General features: G+C 36.7%; 2 protein-coding genes across 3 annotated transcripts in view; both read right to left on the reverse strand.

The window, feature by feature from the left end:
- Positions 1 to 10566, reverse strand: part of zbtb11 (zinc finger and BTB domain containing 11) — a 12033-nt gene extending 1467 nt beyond the window's left edge. Inside the window, exons 1-9 of one of the 2 annotated variants that reach the window (XM_016447796.1) lie at positions 10067 to 10566; positions 8835 to 9055; positions 8343 to 8574; positions 5531 to 6546; positions 4133 to 4429; positions 3644 to 4040; positions 2248 to 2365; positions 1960 to 2118; positions 1525 to 1700 (exon numbers count right to left, since the gene is read on the reverse strand). In XM_016447796.1, the coding sequence (XP_016303282.1) occupies positions 1525 to 1700; positions 1960 to 2118; positions 2248 to 2365; positions 3644 to 4040; positions 4133 to 4429; positions 5531 to 6546; positions 8343 to 8574; positions 8835 to 9055; positions 10067 to 10376 (2926 nt within the window). In that variant the 5' untranslated portion in view covers positions 10377 to 10566. The other variant, XM_016447797.1, reaches the window with a different exon arrangement.
- An 11688-nt stretch (positions 10567 to 22254) lies between these two features.
- Positions 22255 to 24820, reverse strand: part of dpt (dermatopontin) — a 7540-nt gene continuing 4974 nt past the window's right edge. Inside the window, exons 2-4 of the mRNA XM_016447770.1 lie at positions 23045 to 23170; positions 22745 to 22852; positions 22255 to 22567 (exon numbers count right to left, since the gene is read on the reverse strand). Coding sequence (XP_016303256.1) covers positions 22501 to 22567; positions 22745 to 22852; positions 23045 to 23170 — 301 coding nt within the window. The 3' untranslated portion in view covers positions 22255 to 22500. The remainder of the gene's footprint in view (positions 22568 to 22744; positions 22853 to 23044; positions 23171 to 24820) is intronic.

The following is a 24820-nucleotide window of genomic DNA, read 5'->3' on the forward strand; positions in this document are numbered from 1 at the left end:
GGGGGGGGGGGGGGGGGTGTTGGATAACAAGCATACTGTGTGTGTGTGTATATATATAATTCAATACATACCTTCCTATCAAAGTTATCTGACATTATCAAGATTAATTTGTTCTAACACAGTTTAACTCAGTTCTTGTCATATTTTATTACCATTTTCTATACTAACTAAAGGAAATAAACAGTGATAATGTGAGAAATGTTGAAGGTGTCTGAATAAATGTTGGTTTGACTGTAAATAATGTTCAAAATTTTGTGATTGGTAAGATTTTTAAAAATGTTTTTGAAAGAAGTCTCTATTACTCACCAAGGTTACATTTATATGATCAAAATAACAGTAACGGTGAAATATTTTTACAATTTAAAATAACTGTTTTATACTTTAATATATTTTAAAATGTAATTTATTCCTGGGATAGCGAAAGCTAAAAAAATCCATTACTATATCCATACATGTACGCATACAATGCACACTGTGCTGCTTACTTCATATTTTAGTGAAAACCATGATACATTTTTTTTTCAGGATTCTTTGATAAATAACTAGTTCAAAGAACCACATTTATTTGAAATATAAATTATTTTATAACATTTTAAATGTCCTGAAAAGCTGTTTATTTTGTGGTGAAGTAAGAAAAACTCTTTATTTATCATTATTATGTACAAAAATAAATGTTTTGTTTGGCTCCTGAATGGTCACAAAACAAAACAAAACAAAAAAATTATAAAAATTATATATGTATATACATCACAACGAACATTCATTCATGTGATATATATATATATATATATATGCAGGGGTGCTGTAACGGGGGGATGGTTAGGATGATTCCAAGGGCCCGGCGAGAGGGGGGCCCAGGACACGTTTTTTTTACCAAGGTCAGGTTATATACAGTGGGTACGGAAAGTATTCAGACCCCCTTAAATTTTTCACTCTGTTATATTGCAGCCATTTGCATAATCAAACACAGCTGGACTCAAATGAAGGTGTAGAACCATCTCAAGGATGATCAGAAGAAATGGACAGCACCTGAGTTAAATATATGAGTGTCACAGCAAAGGGTCTGAATACTTAGGACCATGTGATATTTCAGTTTTTCTTTTTTAATAAATCTGCAAAAATGTCAACAATTCTGTGTTTTTCTGTCAATATGGGGTGCTGTGTGTACATTAATGAGGAAAAAAAATTAACAAATGATTTTAGCAAATGGCTGCAATATAACAAAGAGTGAAAAATTGAAGGGGGTCTGCATACTTTCCGTACCCACTGTATATAACGCGTTTTTTTACCGTGTTTTATATATATATATATATCTCACAACCAACAACGACATAGTTGTCTCAAAAAAAGAGTCGGAACAGATTAAGTCAGTGTTGCCAAAATTCTTGCAGCAAAAAAAAAAAAAAAAAAAAGTTTTTTTTTTTTTTTTTTTAATTGTTTTGGATGAAACGGTTCCTAATTCTGCATATAAATTACTTATTATCATTCTACAAAACATGTGTTTATGTATGATTCTCCACTCACCCTGGTGATTATTCATGTGGCGGCGGTACTCTCTGAGCTGTGTGAACTTCCTCCCACAGTGTTCACACTCTCTCTCCAAGTTCTGCTTCACTCTGCCCTTCTTTCCATGAGTGGCTTTCTTGACATGCCGTCTAAACAGGGCCTTCTCAAAGAACTCCTTCCCACACACATTACACCTGCCAAAAGGACAAAACACACAATTTAGTTTGAAATCTACCTCTAACAAGTGCTCAAGTCTCTCTAGAGTTCAGGTATTATATAATACAGAATATAATTTCCATGACAGGCTCTTTTCAGATCTAAGGTCATGTTTTTCTTTCAGTCTAAAAAGCCTAATAATAAAATAAAATGTAATAATAAGAATATATTTAATTTTCTTATTAAAAAATAACCTTTCAAAACACCCCTATAAGAAATGAACTATTTTACTCTCACCTGAAGGGCTCTGCAACAGTGTGTGATTTGACGTGCGAGTACCAGTCCTTCTTCCAGCTGTAGCATTTGCCGCAGACCTGGCACTGGAAGGGCTTTAGGCCTAAGTGCTTATTCATGTGCTGCTGCAGGTCTTTTGCTTCAAAGAAACTCTTATCACAGCTATAATGAAGGAACAAAAAGAACAAATTAAGGAACTAAACCGTTATATTGGAAAAATATGTGAATAAGTCTAATGGGCTTATTTGAAGGAAACTGTTGTGTGCATGTGTCGAGGGATAAGACACTCACTGAGAACAGTGGAATGAGCGGACCTCAGGTCTGGGTTGATGTTTCTTGAGGTGTTTGCTCAGTCCGGACGCACGGTGAAAAGATGCTCCACAGGTTGTGCATAAGTACTTTGATTCACCTGTTAAACAAACTGCTATTATGAACTGCTCATCTTAATGTTACAAACAGTGTAATAACTACATTAAAACTAAGGGTGTACATTTTTGCTCAGACAATAATGTGACATAATTGGAACCTTTTATTAAATACTCTTAAATTTGGGTTTAGGTATAAATTAATACATTTGGTTCACACTTTTAAAAACAAGCTGACTTGTAACAGCAACTAAAAGTGTCCATGCTGGAATCTGGAACTAGTACATTTTTACAAATAAAAATGTTTAGGATTAATTCCAAATACATAAGACAGTATTTATCTACTATGCATCAGGAACCGGCATTGAAGTCCAAACTTAAAACATATCTCTTTACTTGCACATTCTGTATTTTAAAACAGCACACTATTTCTACACTTCATTTTTTATTTACAGAATTTATTCAGCTTTTTGGCATGTCTTTTAACCAATTCATACATTAATTTGTATTGCTTTTTATCTGTATTTGACTTTTTCTTTTCATTTTTAAGTAAATTTTTTTTACAATGTAAAGCACTTTGAATTACCATTGTGTAAGAAATGCGTTATATAAATAACCTTGCTTTGCCTAAAGTACACTACCAGTCAAAAAATTTGGGGTCAGAAAGATGTTATTTTTTTTGGTAACATTTCTGAAAAAAAAAAAAAGTCTCTTATGCTCCCCATCACTGCATTTAACCGATCAATAATACAGTAAAAACAGTAATAGTGTGAAATATTATTACCGTTTAAAATAATCGTTTTTTTTTTGTTTTAAAATGTGATGGCAAAGATGAATTTGAAGCATTCTTTACTCCAGTCTTCAGTGTCACATGATCTAATATTACATATATTTATTATTATTATTATTATCAGTTTTGAAAGTGGTTATGCTTCTTGATATTCTCCTGGAAACTATGATACATTTTCTCAGGATTCCTTGATGAAATTCAAGAACAGCATTTATCTGAAATAGAAACATCTTTACTGTCACTTTTAAACAATTGAATGCATCTTAGCTGAATAAAAGTATTAATTTAATTAAAAAAAACAAACAAACAAAAAAAAAAAAACCTTACAAACTTTAGAAGAGTAGTGTAAAAATAATCAGTTATTATTCTGCAACTGAATCCTAATCAAAACCCACTGAATTTTATTTATAAGCATTTTAATGCATTTTTTCACCCATAATTAATTTTCTAATCCCATAATGACAGAGCTCCATTAGATACTTGCATATTTACCTATTCATCTGACGAAAGTAAAAGGAGTATGTGTGTGTACCTGTGTGAATGCTTGTATGCTCCTCCAGGCTTCTCTTGGTGACGAAAGATTTCTCACAGACAGTGCACTGAAATCTCTTGAGGGAGTCATGCAGCGACCGGTGCATCTTCAGACTGTGCTTGGTGGCAAAGCTCTTCCCGCAAACCTTGCAGGTGTGTGGCCTCACCCCCGTGTGGTTCAGCATATGAATGCGCAGGGAGTACAGCTTGGGCAGAGTCTTGCCACAGATGTCGCACACAAACTCCCGTTTGGTGCGGGACTTTGTCTGATCTTCTGACCCCTGAGAATCTTCTGCGGCCATGGCTCGTGTCATGCTGGCTCTCTGGGTCTTCTGATGCTTGTGACGGGCCAAATGCGCACGAAGCGAAGCAGCGTACTGGAACTCCTTATTGCAAATCTGTGAGGACAAAAGAAAGGTCCGAAAAATAACCAAAATGCATAAAGATCAGGCTAGAATTCTTACTTTTTATTCAGCCCAAGGGTACATACACTGCACTTGAAGCTGCGAGTCTTCTCGTGTTTCAGAGCATGCATGATGAGGGTGTACCGCCTGTGGAACACCAAGCCACACTCATTACACGAGTGCTCTCCCTCCGCAGCTCCTCCTGGGTCTCCCTGTAGTGCGCCTCCCTCCACAGTCTCTGGCTGGTCTGCAACAGGCTCCGGTTCCTCTGCTAAAGCAGCTACGGCATCAGAAGCAGCCTCCAGGTTTGTCTCTGAAAACTCATCAAGATTCTTCTTGGCAGACTGAACCGGTCGGCCTCTCCTGGCAAATCTCTGAGGTGTCTGGGGACACAGTGGGATTCTAATAAGACAGTCTGGCTGACTGCCTTAGAGTGCATTTTTTTCTATCTTAATCCTTGGCTCATTGAGCAACATCATAATATTGGGGTTAATGACAAATAATAGTATCAATGATGATGATTTAAAAAAAAAAAAATCTAGTTTAAAATGCATGTGCCAAGTTTTTGGCTGCACTCCTGTATTTTAATGTTTTCATTTTGATTTTGTGGTTTTGCAAAATATTTATACCACTTTCAAGAAAAGTGAAAATATGTAACAAAATTTAAAAATATAGAATGACATTTTACTTCAAATATATGAGTGTAAAAATCTAAAAATATTGTAAAATAAATTTTATATAGTAAAAAGAGTTTTTTTTTCTTTCTTTTTTAGAAATACCGTAAATTAGCTGATCATAAATATAATTAATGTCAGGGTTTTCTTTCCTCACAAGTTTCTGTTTCTGCATGACTTGGCATACAATGGTTTTCAAATATTAATAAGCGGTGAAGCAGTTTTGTTAAAATAAATTTTCCTGAGAAATAATAAATAATTAGATTTTACTTCAAACAATACATGAGAGTCAGATCTAAATTGTTATATTTATAAATGTTTCGAGACATATTTTCAAGGTAATACCTTTTTTTGTTTTCAACAAATATCATGAATTATTTGTACATAATACTACATTTTTGGAGAGTTTTTGTCCCCTCACAAGTTCTGCATGTTGGCAGATCAAATGACTTGTCTTAAAATACATTTTTTTAAGTAATAGATTTGATTATGCCATTATTTATTATTATTTATATGAATTATTATTGTTAATTTATTAATTACTTAAGGTCTTCATTTCAAGAATTTCATTCTTTTAATGAAGACTGTTTCCTCATAATGATATCAGGACACCAGTAGAGGCTTTGCAAAAGGGTAAATCAAGGCTGCACAGGGGGCACTTCCTGAGCACCCTTTTAAGCCATAAAATGACAGATGGGCCACCCTGCGGTCCTGTGGACCTCACAGATATGCCAAGTCCAAAAGGGCACCATTTGGGACATCATCACATTAACAAATGAATTGTATGTCAAGTGAATGAGAGTTGCATACCTTTGTAGGAGGTGAACTGCTTTTCTCTTCCTCCTCAGTCTCAAGTCCCATATGAAGACGAACATACCCTCCTTCTTTCACGGATCGTTTTCTCAGGTATCTCTTGTTGGGATCTACGCATTCCTCTTCTTCTTTATCTCCATCTGCAGCGGATGCATCCTCGACGCCCTCCATCTCCATGGGCTCCTCCTCTGAAGGAAGAGGGGGAGGCGGTTCCTGTTGCTTCACTTTAGGAGGTCTTCCTGGCCTCCTTTTCACTGGTGCAGGGGCTGGCTGTGGTGCTGCTGCTGCAGGCTCGGGTTGGCGCGTTGGTTCAGCCACCTGGGGCTCATCCTGCACAGCAGGTGGTGCTGCTGCAGCTAAATGCACAATCTCAGAAGCATCTGTTTTGCCAGGATCCACACTAATGAGAAAGGCTCCGGCCTGCATGCTCTCTGCGACAGGTATGTCACCAACCTGTGGTTCCTCTACAGACCAACAGGCCTGTACTACAGCCAGGGACTCACCCGAACCAGCCTGGCCAGAGTGAGTGACCAGAGTCATGGTCTCGCCCTCCTCTGCCTGGCCGCTGTGGGCCACCATGGCAAGAGACTCAGCTGAGCCAGCCTGTCCGCTATGAGTGACTACAGTCATCGTTTCGCCATCTACGGTCGCACCGGCAAGCAATGCCAGCGATTCAGCCGTCCCAATTTCACTTGTGATGACAGCCAGGGACTGTCCTTCTTCAGGTGTGCCTTCGCTCTGCATAGTCACGACATACGTTTCAGAAGCGGTGGGTGTGATTGGCTGAGGGGGCGCAGGTTGGCTGGATACCACAGTGTGAATGTCTCCTCTCTGGTAGACCATCAGCTTCTGCTCTTCCACTTTCTTATGCACAGACTCACAGATCTGAAGCACTTCCGCCATCAATAAGTGCCGTGCCAGTGTGGCGACATCTGCCATCACGCAAAAGTTGAAGGTCAGATTGGAGGTGTAGGCAAAATCCAGTAATGGCAGAAAACTGGCCTTACTGAAGCCTGGCAGGTAAAACAAAAAAAAAACAATGACAATTCAAACAAATATAAAATTCTCAAATAACACCTCAATGAATTAAATGGCTAATGTTCTCATACTAATTACAAACTAGCTAGGGAGCATATCTATTTAGGAAACATTTTACACATTAGTAGTTGACTAATGTAGTTTTTTATTGATGGCCATTGCCACTCTACTTTAGATAGCAACTTCATTTTGTGATCCTATTATTTTTCACAAATAAATAAATTGTTTAAAGGGTTAGTTCACCCAAAAATGAAAATTCTGTCATTAATTACTCACCCTCGTGTTATTAATAATACCTTAATAACTACCACGTTCAAGGTCCAGAAAAGTACCAAGATGATTGACAAAGTAGTCCGTGTGATATCAGTGGATCAAAGAAAAGAAAACAAAAATAACGACTTTATTCCACATTTTCGTCTCTACTGTCACCCACTTGTGGACGCGCGTTCACGATAGTATCATGACTTAAGCGTGTGGCGGAGCTGACCCAGATCCGGCATGATGACGTCATTACGCTGGATCTGGGTCAGCGCCGCCACACGCTCGCGATCTGTCGATCATCTTGGTACTTTTCTGGTCCTTGAACGTGGTAGTTACCTTGCTGTCTCTGGGAGGGTCAGAAAGCCCTCAGATTTCATCAAAAATATCTTAATTTGTGTTCCAAAGATGAACGAAGGTCTTACGGGTTTCGAATAACATGAGAGTGAGTAATTAATGACAGAATTTTCATTTTTGGGTGAACTAACCCTTTAATACATGAATGAAAAGGAAGTAGGGAGTCATCCAAGGATTTATCAGCTGGATTTGCTATTATCTGCAAGGTTGTGGAATTAAATACTTAATACACTTATTTAAATGACATAAATACAAACTTGCTGAATATTTAAGTTTTTCTAATCATTTATTAGACAAACTAATGAAGACATGGGCGCTACTGTGTGTCTGCATTCAGATGCTGTCAAAAAAGTCCTGCTTCTGCCACTTATCAACCAAACAGAAAAACTTAACGACTTTTCCTAACAATGGTCGACCTACATATTGCCATCACAGGTGTGGTTCCAAAGTCAAGACGTGAGTTCTTCATCACAGAATGCATTGCAATTTGCTCAGTAAAAAGTTTAATCCAAGATGGCAGATGAAGCCGAATAAAATTGTTAAAAAGAACAGTAGTATTAAAAAGAACAATAATAACCATCTCAACAAAATATTATATGTGCAATATATTTTTATGCATATTAAATTAATAATTCTCAAAGTGTTAATAGAGTTGTTGCCCATGAACAGTGTTTCAGATTAGCCACTTTGAGGTCATATTTTGGTTTGGATGCTGTTTATGGAAACAGAACTGTGATGCAGCTCACTGGAGTTTGGAACAGAGATTATATTTAAAGGCAAAGTTCACCCACAAATGAAAATTCTGTTATAAGTTATTCAACCTCATGATGTTCCATAACTGTAATGACTTTCTTTTGTTGAAACATACATTTTTTTTTTTTGGAAGTATGTTGGTATGCAAACAATTTAGGTACCACTGACTTCCATTGTATAGAAGACAAGTACTTTTTTTTTCTCAAAATTTCTTCTTTCACAGCAGAAGAAGAAAGTAAGTCATACAACTCTGGAGTGAGGGTGAGTAAATGATGACATAATTTACATTTTTGGGTGAACTATACCTTTAAATGCTTCATATTATTAAACATAAATCCTTAAATCGATTGGACTTTTAGTTTGTTTTATCATTTCAATCAACAGCATGGTGCATTCTTCTCACCAGAGAGGTCAACGACAGCTTCATGACTGGACATAGCACCCTTTTCCACAAAGAGCTCATAGAAATAATCACTGCAGGAGGCCAGGACAGCTTTATGCGCGCGATGCTCCTCACCCTCAATAAGCAGGGTGATATCACAGAACTCATTATTCATTCGCTGCTGGTTCAACTTGTCCAGCATCGTCTGCCCATGCTTTGGTAAGAACTGCTTGACAATTCCCTTACTGTCCACCTATAAGAACGCATAAAAGAGAAATATAATATCATTATCATATGCATAGATACATTAAAGATATAAAATATAATACTTGTATTTATATTCATTGTAATTTAGAACAACTAATATTTACTGTATCAACACAATTGAAAGTGATTTCAATAGCCTCATCTTTTAATATCAAGATGCTATTGTACCTGGAATAACGTCAATTAAATTCAGAATGTCATGAAACAAATTTTAATTCAGTGACAAAAATGGTATACTGTACTTACAAACACCAATTCGTGTTTATCGACTGCACTGGACTGCTCCGAATCCAAATCATCATTTGCCTCATCGTCCTCTTCCTCACTGGCACATACAGAGGTATTTCGTCTCGCTTGTCGCACAGCTGCTTGTTTGGTGGCATCTTCATAATTGCCTCTCCCCTTCTCCTGCTTGCTTTGGCAGTAACTGCACTCTCTGATGCAGTCCTTCACCTGCTTCAGCACTCCTGTCATAAGACGATTAGGTTTAGGCTACTTATAATAACAGATGTTATCTCAAAAACAAATATAATATCGCCTGTTCTATCTCAGAAACTAGTATGTTAAGTTCATTCTCGGTGGGACCTCGTCCTTCGGGGAAGTCGTGGCCTAATGGTTAGAGAGTCGGACTCATAACTTCATTCACAATCACACTTGGACAATAAAAAGCTATTCAGAGTATGATTATCCGCTTTGAGTACTGATTGCATAGTCTGTCACACACACACATAAACACATACCACAATTACTGAATCTTTTAGTTATATCAGCGTAGTATAAGTTGTGTTCAGCAGTGGGTAGTACTAGTACCATCCGTGGGTGCAATGGGTGACTTGTCAGACTTCCAAACGCGACAAAACACAGAACTACTGACAGCAAACCTCAATATTCACATTGAAGACCCTGTTTCCTCAAAAGCCGATCACAGAGAACACCCCTGAAATAGCTACGATTGCTAATACCTTAATCACAGACACCAACGATAAATTGCCAAAAAAAATATGGTGTCACAATCATAAAACCAGGACAGCTGGAGCAACAAGATGAACTTCAACATCTGCCCTGGCCAAACAAATCTCCTGACTTGAATATTATCAACCCACTTTGGACAGTTTTGGAGAGAATTCGATTTCCTCCTCCAACAAGCAATTGGCAGATAAGATTTATAAACAACATTCATCTGGAGAATATACAAAGTTGTATGAATCTATTCTAAGAAGGTTGAAAGCTGCATTAAATGCAAATGAAATATTGCCTGTGTTCACATCTTTCTATATATTTAATTTTATACAGAGAGAGAGAGAGAGAATCGTAGACACTCATAGATACGTAACGTTATAGATATAGACATATAGCATTCTATGGAGAGACTATCCAATTGTAGCTTCCTTACTTGTCACCTGCTTGACATATAACGTTAGCGATTCCAGCGGGGAAAGCTCTGCTGTCATTACACTAGTGATTAGTGATTAGTGTACCTCTCCACCAGTATTTCTGGGAGATGAGTTCCCATGTCTGCTGCTGGTTGAGGTGTTCCCCTCCGGACGTGATGTGCGCCTCCGTGATGAGTTCCTTCCGTCTCTCGGCCTGCAGCACCACTTCCAGCTCCGTGAATTCATCCAGGCCTTTCTGCCGCCTCTGATAATAAAGAATCCCATTTCGCACTATGTAACAAGCAGCTGCTTTCCGGATCTTTCTCTTGGTGTTGCCGTGCGTGCCCGGTGCGTAAGGCTCACGTTCATCAGTCAAGTAGCGCTGGATGGCTAAGTAACTCTCCTCGCTCGACATAACCCCGATTAATGAAGCTCACTCAACGGAAACGAGACACATCAGCCAGTGAGAGCTATTCTCGAGCGTAGAATTCAACAAGGTATTTTTTCAGCCCGTTCCCACTTCCATAGATGACACGGAAAAGTATCGAGTGTGATATTTCTGAAATGTTTTCCAAGGGGGAACGTCAGTTCTTCACCGTGTGGGGTGGACTTGCCTGAACAGACAAAATGGCTGCTGCACAACCGGATGTTGCGTTTGAAATGGCGGAAGCGGCGACTAGTACTTCACGTGTAGGGCAGTCAGGGTAACAGCAGAGGGCGCTGTTTACCAGCATTCCGCGTTTACATACGATTGTATTGTGGGCTTTTGTTCCCATTAAAATTGAGAAAAATTGTTTTAAATGCTGGGGGGAAAAAGGGTTGTTTGAAATTTAGAATATACTTATAAGATATACTTTAATGATGTTTTAATTCTAAATTATTTAAGCCTTTTCTGTAAAGGGCTCCCTACTCGGAACATGTTACTAACTGAAATAAAAGAAGAACATGACATAAAGTGCTTTATAATGACGGTTAAGCGCTGGTTTAAAGGGGTCATATGATGCGATTTCAGTTTTTCCTTTCTCTTTGGAGTGTTACAAGCTCTTGGTGCATAAAGAAGATCTGTAAAGTTACAAAGACTAAAGTCTCAAGTCCAAATAGATATTCTTTATAAAAGTTAAGAGTCAACCACGCCTACCTAAAACGGCTCGTTCTAACATGCCCCCACATATCTACCTCACTATGTGGGAAGATTTGCATAACGCCGCCCAAATGTTCACGCAAAGAAAGAAGGCGTAACTTTTATTCTTGCTGTAGTATTGTTGTTGCCGCCGCCACCATGTCGTGAAGGCGCTTGTGTGTTTCGTTGTGAAAGCGAAACTACTTTGTTTGGTCTTCCAAAAGAGGACACGACTAGAAATCAGTGGTTAAGTTGTATTTACAACACTGTTCCAGAACAGTTCAACCCAAATATTCAGATGTGTGCAGCGCATTTTATGGAGTACTGTTTCCTGACCCTGGTAGGGTAGACTACAATGCCGGCTGTTCTGACTCACAGCCTGTAAGTACGTTTTTTATATTTAAAGGATTTGCCACTGATGATTCAAACGTGAGTTTTGAGCAGTGTAGAGTAGCACTTGTTTGTCATTTCTCCGATCACAAATGCAGACATGGTTTTATGTTTACACAGCGCGATGCAACGCGTATAAGTCATTATAATCCGTAATTATCAGGATGCAACAAATGCCTCGTTTATAATGGGTTTTAATGTTTTTGTCTCGTCGCTCCGGCCGGGACACAGCATCATCACAGTATGGTAAGGGGCATAACATTTCCTTCACACGCTTGAGGTATTCGGCCAATCACAGCACACTGGATAGCTGGCCAATTAGAGCACACCTCGCTTTTTCAGAACGATGAGCTTTGTAAAAATCGATGCGTTTCAGAAAGGCGGGGCATAGAGGAGAAACAATAATGTACAGTATGTGGAAAATAATGTGTTTTTTTAACCTTAAACCACATAAACACATTTCATTACACCAAATACACAAAATAATGTTATTTTTAGCAGCATCAAATGACCCCTTTAAAATAAATCAGAGCTGTACGCATGTTTAACAAATTTTAATTAATTGTTTTAATTTTCTAATTATATGTTGCCAGGGTTGGGAGTAACCCTAAATAGGTAATCAGTCTATTATTATTATTATTATTATTAATTAATTATTTTTTTAGGTCCCCTTTAGGGACTCGAGATGCAAATTCGCATATGCTATACTCTCTATGTACATTGCATATTTTTCACCTTCTTCTGGCTAGAATCATGATTTATGTACAGTCCCTATCTAAATAAACCTATTTCTAAATAAATAAATAAATTATGGTGTAATTTATTCCGTGACAAATAATAAATTAAAGTGTACATTTAAAATAAAAATACAGATTCCTTATTTATCATCAATTTTTGATTTTGTTTAATAACATCAATATTTATTTATTTATTTATCACCCTCCATAGTAATAGGCAAAAACTGTAATTTATTTGTAGTGAGTTTACCTACATACTTGATGAACCAAATGAGAAATTTATTTATTTCAGTAACATTTGTTGTTTTCTTTATCTCTCTCTATTTGAGCCGCTTTAGGTTTTCTATGTACACAATTAATGGAGATAATTAGAAGGTAGGCTAAATTCTATTTACAGGGTAAACAGTCGTAAATACTGTTTGTACTATGTGTAAACAGCAACATACAGAATCTAGTTTACACTAAAGTTATAGATGCTACGCAGATACAATGTAAATAAAAGTAACATGTTATTTGTACTCTGAGTAAATAGTCTTAGCAGTAGTGGACGGTTAGCAAAAACAGCCTTTTCCAACACGTTTGGGTATTTGCATTTGATGTAAATAGACATTACCAACATTTTTATCTTTTTCATTTGTGTAATAACCTTACAGGTGGTTGCATTGAGAGAAGCTCTAACTTCCCTTGACATTGATTGTAAGATGTGTTTTATTCCTTATGCTGGAACACCGTCTGACAGAGATAACTGAAAAGCCAGCGCCTCTGTAGTGGGTTGCCAGGCAACCAAAATGACTCATCACCTACTCCTCTGTGAAGGCTTGTTAGCAGCATCAGTTTGTCCACAGCCATTCGCCTGTCCTTATCACTGATACATTCCTTCCATTGAGAAGACCTATTTAGTCCCCTGCACACTTCTGACCTGCTGAACTGATAAAGTCATGACTGAAATACACACACGCACACGTACATTTCACGTGAATCCTGTAACAGTAAATAAAAATAAGATGATGAAAATAACATTATATATCTATCTACCTATCTACTTAGCTTGCTAGAATACACACGAAACAACTTGGGAACACTTTAACTATCTAGAACACCCTAGCTCAACATATATTTTTGTAGTACATTTTGTGCTCTGCGTATGAAATATTACCTTGGCACTGGAAAATGAGACAAGACTAATCTATCACCACCAGCCTCCTGTGCACCTTTATTAAATATGCATGTTCTACATTTTTTATTATGCTTTATTTGAAAAATAGGGTAAAATTCTGATGTTATGGAGCTTGGAAGGACATTCCAGTAATATACAGGGCTATGAAATATAAAACATTTGCTGTGGATTTATAGTACCGCTGCACTGATATAAACAGTCAAACCTGGAGTGCAGATACAGAGCAGAGAGAAGTCAGAGGAAAAAGAACTGAAGTACATTATAAATGACTGACTGCTAAGTATCATCTCAAACATAAAAGATAGAAGGTAGAAAAAGAAAGACAGCAGGGAGAAAGTAGAAGTCACAGGGATGACATTAAGATGTATAATATAAACATACAATGTCACACACTCCCCTATTTGAATGGATTCAGTATATTTATGTATTTACTTATATATCTGAGATTTATGAATATTTACACCAGCCTTTCAGACATATATTTAAAGCAAAATGTGACTTATACTGTGGAACAACAGTATATTAACAGCACTTAGGTGTAATGGAAAATACTCCATGTTCTCTTAAAAACAGAGGCTGCTTTGTCACTCTGGCTCCAAATGAACAATAATTGGCAATAATTGAGCTGGGAAAATGTTTGTCTGTCTTTCTCACACCCAATTATGGGTGTCTGTGGAAAGTGATTCTGGATTTTGATGGTAAAAAAGAAAAAAAAAAAGCACACACAAAAAAAACAAGTTTTATTTCTTTATTTATCATATTTATTTATTATAATGTATGATTATGATGATGATAATAATAGTAGTAATAATGTGATCATTATTTTCTTAAATAAACTATGACCATGTATGACCACAACAATTTTTTTATCATGATCTCATGTTATTAATATTTTGTAATACTTTTATAACGCTTACTGTATGTAGGGGAAACACTCATGTTCTTTTACAGTTGCTGGACAGCTAGAGTAAAATTCAGCATACCCTATTGATGCACTGTGGGTAATAGCAATGTAGCAATGTTAAAGGTCAAGTGTATCACTTTTATTTAATGATAAAATACTTTCTTCTACCCCAGCTTTAAGAGAACTGTTTAAAAAGACTCATTGTTTTTGTAATACCTTTTTACAATGTTAGTGGAGTCGAAATTATACACTTTACCTTTAAATTAGTCAAAGCCACAACACTTTTTGTTTGTTTGTGAAGTGAAGTGGCTTGCAATAAATACCAAGTATGTGACTAACACTTCCTTTCACTGGAATGAACTGGTTTGCTGGGATCAGGCTCAGTCCTTTATATTTCCTCCCTCAGCTTCAACACAGCTTCAGCTATAGCCAAATACAGGCGTAAGACACCAGAGAAGAGCTGCACTGAACACAGCTTAAAGACTGAGTACTGACAGGGATGAATGAATGGATTTAAACATGGAATGAGGTAGAGATAAAGAAACATGGCTGAAATCCTGGATAAAGGACAATGTAGAAGAAGAAGGGGAGTGAAGGAAAACAGAGAACGGGAAAATCAAATCTGTGCCACTACAGATGAAAATGTTATTGCTTAGAAGTTGCTCTTTCATAGCTTAGGAAACTGAATGGAGTTCAATTTCATTTAAAGGGATAGTTCACACAAAAATCACAATTCCCATCCTCACGTCATTCCAAACGTGTATGATTTTCTTTCTTCTCAAAAGTGTGTTTTCCTATACAGTGAAAGTCAATGGGATTGAATGTTAATTCGAAATATCTTCTGTTGTTTTCAGCAGAAAAAAAAGAAAGTCATGGTTTGGAACGACATGAGGGTGAGTAAATGATAACAAATATTTTCTTTTTTTGGTGAACTATCCACTAACTATTAACTTTGTCTCAGATTCCTTATAAAAAAGACACAACAAAAACTAAGAGACACATGCGAGATTACCCAGAAGCAAAAGTCTCAGTAATTTCTCATTGCTACAAGAGATCTCATTTCGTCACATTTCTTTCCTACGGGATCAAGGCTGCGTTAGTCTGGCTGAGCAGACATAGTTTTCCATCAGGGGTCACCTGGGAGAGAGAGAGCGAGCATCTGCTTAGAACCTATTTATAAGACATGCATGTATTCTCTCTAGGCAGACAAGGAGAAAGTGGAAGAGTATGGCATGGACTATTATGTCATTCAGGGACAGAGATAGATGTACAGCAGTTTAAGTTTGCTTGAATGCATGTGTCTGTGTTTTCTTTTGTGTTCAGAACATCACAGACATTAGGGAGTCTACAGACAGTGTGTGGGTGCAAGAACGTACTGATAAACCCTGTTCACAAGGGTACATATTAGTACAAAAATGGTACATATTAATACCTTTTGAAAGGGTTACACTTTATCTTTACACTTACCGTGTGCTTACAGTGAAAGTACTGTAGTATAAGGTAACTACATGGTTAAGCTTAGGTTTAGGGGTAGGTTCAGGGTTAGTACCTAGTTATTACCAAGTTATTGTAATTGCTATAATAAGTACATAGTATGTCCTCATGGAAGAGGACTGTAAAATAAGGTGCTATACCCTTTTTTTGGTAATCAACCTGTAAATTGAGTTTAACTTTTACTAAATCCAGAATATTCCTTTAATTCGGGGTACAATAGATGATAATTTGGTTTCTGCTTTCCTGTGGGGAAATAAAAGGATATGAGGTTTCCGTGAGGTCACACAGGAAGTGTGAAACAACTGTTTCAGAGGAAGTACAGTCTTGAATCAACACATCCAACCCTGATGTTCACCAGAAGTTCATGATAATGTATACCTAAAGGGTAGGCTTTTTTAAGTATGCTGTCCGGATATGTCAGATGATCAAAACTTGGAGTTCTTGAATAGGATAAAAGCTTCCTCAAATTTTTTTATGCTGACAAAGCAGAAAGCTGCTCCACTACTTCACAACATCATCTGTCCCTCTCAGACTAACCTACATTTAAAGGGTTACATAATAGGGCAAAAGGTCATGGTTTTGAGTATTAAAGAGAATGGAATGTCCAACTCATGGATGAAGCGCCCTGTTCAAGCTGTGTCCAGGAGAGGACGATGTATGCTACAAGGTGACTTTCTGTACTGCTGGAAAAATCCCAGAGGCACCAGGAGTTTACGAGCCTGTAAGTAACCTTGAAAGACCAGCAAGACCTCCTGAAAGCATGTTTATGATATTCAACCTATACAAGTGACTAATCACAAACTAATCATTAACACAAATAACTCGTTTTTGATCTTTGCATTAAAAATATGCTCATGAACTGCTCATGTGTAACCTAAAACATCTGCAATAAAACCAAAGATGTATGTAAAAGAACTAACACAGACACATGGACTCTATTAATGGGATCTGTTGTTGGTGGTTTGGTCAGGAATAATTTATGCTGCTTTGGGAAACAGGGAGAGTTGGTAAGAGAACAGGGATGAGTTTAGTTTAAGACCATGCTGGGAAAATGGAGATGCTGTCTTTCCATGGGCTCATAGCCAAAGCATAAGATTAGTAACACCCTGAAATTCCCCCGCACCCCCCTACTCCATTACGCAAGCCAGTCATGGACTCCCATGCCTTGAGAGTGGAGATTTAATAAAGTGTTGCAGGATCAAAATACTGCCAGTGTTTCCATTGACTTCACTGTCTGTCGCACATAATATACAGGTGTTGTCAAACTGGAGTCCCCAAACAGAACTAAAAAATAATAAAATAAGGTAAATAAAATAAATCGCATATTATTTTTATTCAAGAGTTTGAGGTCAGTATGGGTTTTTTCTTTCTTTTTCTTTTTTCTTTTTTTTTAGAATCTGATACTTTGGATCAAAAGTGAAACGGAATTTATGTTACAAAAGATTTCTTCAGATAAATGCTGTTCTTTTTAACGTTATATTCTTTGAAAAAATCCAGTGGAAAATGTATCATGGCTTACATAAAAATATAAGTAATGTTTACTGAGCCTGAAATCAGCATATTAGAATGATTTCTGATGAATTATGTGGCACTAAACTGGAAAAAAATTCTACATTGCCATCACAGGAATAAATAACATTTTAAAATATATTAAAATAAAAAACAGCTGTTTTAAATTGTAATAATATTACACAATATTACTGTTTTACTGATTTATTGATTTTACTTATATTAGATCAAATAAATGCAGCCTTGGTGAAAATCTGACTGACCTCAAAAGTAGTATATGTCTTTAAAATTTATATTATTGGGTAGAAAACGACACGTGACAACATAAAAGATATTTATTTAATTTTATGTTGTCTTTATAATATAATGCTTCCTATTTTTCACAGGTACTATAAATACAAACATACTATTACTAGAATTTCACATCCACCCTAATTCTAAATAAATAATGTGTTTAAAAAAAAAACTATTTTAATTAAACAACATAAATAAATCAGGGGGTATCACTGTCTTCTCCAGTTATTTTGTTCAGTGGCAACACATACCTAAACTGGGGTAATAAAGATTAATTTGGGGCCCATCACAGCATCTCAATTGCTTGTGCCATCAAAGGCTGTAAAACTGTGATTCATGCACTTCAATCTAGCAACCATGCAGTCACTACTACACAATGCGGCCCCTAATAATAAGCCCTTTGTCAGCTGACTCTCAAATCACACTGAGAGCAAACAGGCGGTACTGGTTCCTCTTATAACTCGGGGCCTCTCTGCTTCCCAGAATGCACCAGCAGGCTGCTTCCCGAAGGACCACAATAGATGTGACCTAATGCTGACTGTGCTTAGATAGATGTGATGCAAATAAAACATTCACAAACCACTCATTTGGAAACAAGCTATTGATATGCAAAGCTCTATCAGAGGCTGAAATCAGCATACTTTGTGTGTTCTGTTCCCTTTAAAACATCGTAAATAGGCTGCAATAAAATTCAAATATGCTGTTCACGGAAAATAACCCTGAGAACACAATTCCTGGAGACTCCTAGTGTGCCCTACTAGGAATGATGAAAAGAAATGTGGACAGATTTCTTAGAAATGGTTCATTCACCTGTAGCGCTGTCTACTCCCTTGAACACGTACCTTGAAGTACAGAACGTTTCTTAAAGTCATTGAACTGTGTCAAGGTCTTAGCTCACTGATGTGATCAAAAATACAACATTTCGAGTGATTTAAAGAAAAAATGAGCACAGTAAGGAGGAAAATGACAAGGGCAAAGATCAGAAACACTGATTATTCTGTAAATTTAAAATTTGACCTTGAAATGTAAAGGTCACTGTGTGGTGTGTTCTTATGTACTCAGCATGTATCTTTGCGTTGTTGTACAGGTATGAGCGTAAAGCAATGAAAACTTGATGACAGCTTGGAAATGAGACGTTATCAGGCAGGATCCTGGCTTTCACCTTTCCTGTACTACTGACTTGTCTTGTGACTGGACACAAAGAACAATGGAGTAAGGAGGTGAGTAGAGGAAGGGGGAGGACAGAAATGAGGAAAGAGGAGGGAACGAGCAGGTCGTGGAGTATGTAAGGTCAGCAGAGTCAGGTTTCCTGGTTGAGCTGAAATCTGCTCTATAACCATTAACGCTAGTGACTCAGGCGTCCAGTTTGCTCCCACTGTTAACCACAGAGGTTACCAAAGAGGTCAAAAAGGTCAGTTCTCAATAATGCTATTTTTTTCTTTTTCTTTTTTTCTCGGATTGAAACATTATCATTGTCCAGGCAGAGGTTGTTGTCGAGTCTTTGACTTGGAAGCCACTTACACTTCAAAAGTCTGTGTGTTTATGCAAGTGTTCACACACTGAAGTGGTTAGGGGTGTAGTATTTTTAAGGTAACCTAGACCCTCAGAGTTGTAAGAGGATATACTCCTGCAGAAAGAATGGAATGGTGGTATTTTCACTGATTTATACCACAGTAGGAGTTTAGAAAGGTCCTGTTTTCCTTTCAACCATTTAGATCCACAATTTGTCCTGGTGATCAACAGAGGAAAAGAAGAAGGATCCACCTGTTCTCAGCTAGCAGATGAGGTGAAAGCATGCATGGTTATTTTATAGTTCACATTCTGTCATTGTTTGCTTACCCTCATGGCATTCCATACTGTAGTTTTTTATTTTTCCCTTAAATGAAACCATTAAAAGAAGTTATGCTTTTTATAGCTCTGTAAAAGGTATTCTGATAAATATACGGTAAAAAAAATTGCAGGTGTGGTTGCCATAAATTCACCGTAAAAATATTTAAAGTCTTACGGAATGGCATATTGGTGCCTGTAAATTTTACAGCTTATAGACGTATATTTATTAAGTGATAGTAATATCTACTTCAAGTACCAATATCATTAACATTTTATTGATAGCCACCATAATAATTCACGAGGTAAAACAGAAAGCCACTTTATGAATCATTGTACGTTCATCATAACTGTCAAACAAAGATATAACAATATATGATGTATCACACAGGCACTACTGCGAATGTCTTTTTAGCGTTTTTCGCTGTAAATTGTATTGTCATTTGTAGTTGTTACTTGCAAAAAAAAACATACATTTGATAGTATTTTAAAGTAAAATTACATGTGATGTTACACGATTTACAATTATGTACTTTATAGTTTCGGCTTAACTTACTGTGCAGTTCACAGGATTATACTGTAACATTTTTACAGTCTTCAAGAACTTACGTGTTTATTTGCATCCATAGTTATCTGAATGTTTTTTCAGCACAAATAATTAACAAAACATTAAAATTGCTCCAATCAACAATGGGCTCACCTATATCGTTTCATTTTTTTATTTTTTTTATGATGATATTCTGAAATTTATGGCATAATAAAAAAAGGGACAAAAATTTCTTAGTTTTTTTTAAATTCCTTTCAGAACCTGCATTTCAATTTACAGTACACAAAAGCAAATAGACTAAATGTTAGCCTAACTTCTTCTGAAACATGCTATTGGCTAAATCTGTTTCTCTTAAGTAAACCCTCTCAGTCGTCATTTTTTAAAGAGCTTTCATCGGATTTAGCGTCTGTCTATTTTCTCCTGCTCTTAAATGTGGCGTCTCATCGTATTTATCCTATAATTACAGCTGAGCGCAGGTTCCAAAACCCATCACGACACTAACAAAGTTTTATTCTCGTTCCCGCAAACAACCATAATTACAACATTGCCATTCAAGCAGAATTCGGATATTGATAATGCATGTATGTAAGCCTGCATAATTAAAACTCACAAAAAAACAGTAGAGCGGCTGAATGAACGTGTGGCCTGACCCGCTGAACCCTCTGCAGTGCAGTTGCAGTAGAAGTGCGCAGTAAGTCAAGGACAGTGTCGGCTGTCCCCAAATAGAAGACTTGACTTGGGTACAGCCATGTCATTTTGTGATGCTTGTCTCCATGCCTCAAGCCAGCAGCTGCCATAAATAAACAGTGTTGAGAGCCACTGGCTTACACCCAACCACGTCTACACTGGAGGGGAACAGAAAGACTACTAGACAGAATCTGGTTCTGCGCTGGAGGCATTGACCCTCTCCTTAACCCCATTCATTTAAGTGCTTAACTAAAATGGCTGAGAAATGCTCAGTAAAAGCAAAAGGGAAAAAAAAGCATATACATAAGGAAATCCAAAAATGCTATTCATCTATTCTATATTTCATAAAAGGCCCTGGTCTCTAACAAAACAAAGAAATGCAAAGACCACAGTACACCATATTTACAAATATACTGCAATTTGAAATGTTTGAAAAGACAATGTCTTGTTTTACATTCTCATTCATCATAAAGAGGAACATGTTTTCTGTGTGTAAACTGTCTTGGGCGCTATCTCAATCCCCAACACCCTTATCCAACCTATAATTGCCTCACTCATTGAGAAAGACACACCCAGACCAGGCACAAACACACATGAGTGCTTTTCAGCAGAGAGGGATCTTCATACAGGAAAACTAAAAACAAAAGTAATATTTGTGTGTTTGAATTTTGAATGTGCAGTCTGGATTGGATATGATGCAATACAAAGACCAAGTACCATGACAAAACGGAAGGAAATTTCTAGCTTTTCTTCACGGACTCCATGCAAAAACATACAACACAACCAGTGTTATCCGATTCACGAACAAATCACTCTTATGATTAGATTCTTCTTAGTGATTGAAAAACATAACCTAAGTAGTCTGACTCCTGAACGAATGACTCTTTTGAGTCATTTTTTTAAAGATGCATTGTCAGCTTAAATCAGTCTGATGATTCTTTGACTGAACTGAATCCAGTTACTGAACTGAATTAACATCTGATTGAATTAATGAATTAGAAGTTATCATTATTTTCAGTGATGATTTTTTTTATGTTTTTGGAAGTCTGTTATGCTCACCAAGGCAATCTGATCGAAAAAAAAAACTTTTCTATTTGAACATACTGTATTATATGTATTTATTCAGCATACTCTTAATGCAACATATTCTGTAGAAACTGTTTCTCATATCCTCATAGCCCCAAAGCTTTATATGATGTATACAGTATTTATAAACACCCAAAAATACATCTGTGCACATTTACACATATACAGGGTTCAAATGTAATCTGACTACATCCGCTCAATAGTTCAAGCAAAGTGGAACACAGATGGAGAAAGGATGAAGTGGTAAACAGCCCTTGTGTGTGTTGCACAATGCAGAAAAAACAAGCAGACTGTGGGAGAAACCTTTGCTTTATTAGTTCTGCCCATTTTTCCAAAGAGTTCAGTATGTTTTGTTACTCCATCTGAGTATCTGAGACTTAGATTTAAATAATACACCAAAAGGAATATTTTGGACTTTTTCAACAACCATTCAAGAATGCATTGGAGATCATAGTCAAATTTGTAAAAAAAAAAAATATATATATAATAATAAAATAAAAAAATGTACAAAAATGTTTTTGTTCCTTTTTTGTCATTTATATTTTAAAAATGATTACAAAATATTTGTAAACATGGAAATAACAGAAATGACTGCAAACATAGCAATCCATGCAGGCTTATACAGAGCAAATCAAATATTTCTAAGCTGTGAAGCTAATAAAAAAATGGAGTATGGCGTATGTTTTCGTGAGTGCTATTATGTGGTGACGTGCATGTGCTCTTTTAGCATAGATGTGTTGATAAGGACATTAAGTGATGAATGCAGTCTAGAAGTTTTCAAACTGACAATCAAAGTCTGTCATTCGGCACAAGATATACTTCCACTGCCGATCCCTGCAAAGCATTAAAAAACAGACAGTAATCTCCCACCAAAGGAAAACAATATTTAGCCATTAACAGCAACTAAAATGATAACATTATCTGTCTGTAACAAAACAGATGTTATTTTGACATAAATGCATTAGAGGCAAAACCTTTAAGTGCAAAGGATGAGGAAGTATTCATACAGACCTCAGTACACCACTGAACGTAGTTTGAGCCCCCCTTATGAAGTAGCCGTAACTGGGGACTACCATCTCCCCCTCTTCTTTGAGGTACTCTGGAACATCATTCGTCTTCCTGTGCATAATTCATGAAAATGCAATCAAAGGAAAGGTTATAAATTATGTGACAAAACATCCTATTGTACAGTTTTAATCTAATTATCAGAGGACACATAATCCTAATATCTGTGAATAACTCGGGATGTATAGAGGTTGTTTAGTAACTGTATGAATATATTAGATTACCATTTGTTATTCCAAGACTCACCAGCAGGAATATGGGCACCTGCGGGCATATCGACAGCAGTAGAATTGCCATTCTCGATCCAGAACTGCTTCAAAATACTTACTTTGCACACCAGCAACCAGCCCATTGTTAGTGCAAACTGAGGACCTGTAGACAGTAGAAATATGGCTTTTATATTGAGCGAAGAGGCTAAACAATATACATTTGTTATTTGTTAAATGAATATGAATCCTTCAAAATAAAGCATTGGAATATTGTATTCCGAGGTCTCACAAGTGGCATGTGCTGTGACTGCCTTTAGCTATTGACCTTTTATTGTGTGCATCTTCCTGTTTATACTGAAGGGCTGACTAAAACAGCAAGAGGAACGCTTGCCTGACAAACATGTATGAACACAGCATTCGTTCTGTCCTTTTTGTCTGGCACCATTAGTTCCATTTTGCCACTACATAGCTTTAAAGGAAGAGTTTAAAATTAATCTTTTGGATTTTTCACAAGTTGATTGCAGGTTGTGCAGATATTCAGAAAAACAGCACAATTGTGAGTGAGATATGAACAGCATAGTGCTATTGTGAGTGCTACTGAACAGCAGTTAAATAAAAAAGAAATTAATGTTGAGTAACTTAGATTTTAGACACAATATTGCCAGTTATTTTATCTGTCTTTGCTTTACTAATGAATATAGTTTCAAGAAAAGCCGCAGTAGTCCTCAAGCAACAGATTGTAGTAGGGTTTTGTTTTTTTGTTTGAACCATTGTTTTTGAATGAATCGGTTGAGTGAATGATTCAATGACTCATTCGTATAGACAATTGATTGGTTTGATTCCAGAAAGCGTTAGCATTGTTAAACAAAAAGATTATGAAGTGACTGAATGATTAAATGTGAAGTAAATGATTCAATATATGAATATTGAGTAACATCGTTCAGTGACTCACTCATGGCGAAACCATGTAACCTGAAGGAATGCATGGAGTGATACAGTGAACATCCCGTTGGGATCCTGTACCAAGACCCCATGTAAGAACTGGAACTAACTGTCATTTGCATCACCCACAATAGTTTTAGAATATTTAACCCATGTAATTAAACTTAAGGCTTTCTGATTGTTTATGGCCCATACAGTCTGTTGTCATCACAACAGGCAGACAATCGTGAGTTCTGCACTGCTCCCCAGCCACCAGCATTGCCAGACTTTTGTCATAGCAACAATAACGCTATGGGCAACTATTCCACCAATAGGAAGTAGGCCAGGGTCTTTTCCCAGTGGAATGTCATCTATGCCGTAGTGCAAATCAGAGAGACCGTTCTTATAATGTGAAGAGGGAAAGAAGACCATCTTAAAATACAGCCATTGATTTAGGTGGGGCATATATTCAAATTAAGCAATCATTTAAACAACTGATTTTTCAGCAAGGTGAGTGTCTAAATGCAAAGAGCACATTCTTCCGATATGGCAGATATATTCTAAATATATCTGGTAAACAGCACAGCTATATTTTGATATGCCAAGTACATTATATATATATGTATATATATATATATATATATATATGCCCCCTGAAGTACATTTTATATATATACAAAGAAAATACATTTTGGATTTTGGGAAAATGCTATTTTCTAAAAAAAAACAAAAAGCATATAAATATATTTACAGTGGAAAATCTATTTAAAAATGGGGTAACACTTTAGTTTAGGGACCAATACTCACTATATGCATGCATGTTTCTAGCATATTGGCTGTTTATTAGCACTTATAAAGAACATATTAATGCCTTATTCTGCATGATCATATT

The sequence above is a fragment of the Sinocyclocheilus anshuiensis genome, unplaced genomic scaffold (genome assembly GCF_001515605.1).
Source record: "Sinocyclocheilus anshuiensis isolate Anshui unplaced genomic scaffold, SAMN03320099.WGS_v1.1 scaffold311, whole genome shotgun sequence".
Taxonomy (NCBI): Eukaryota; Metazoa; Chordata; class Actinopteri; order Cypriniformes; family Cyprinidae; genus Sinocyclocheilus; species Sinocyclocheilus anshuiensis.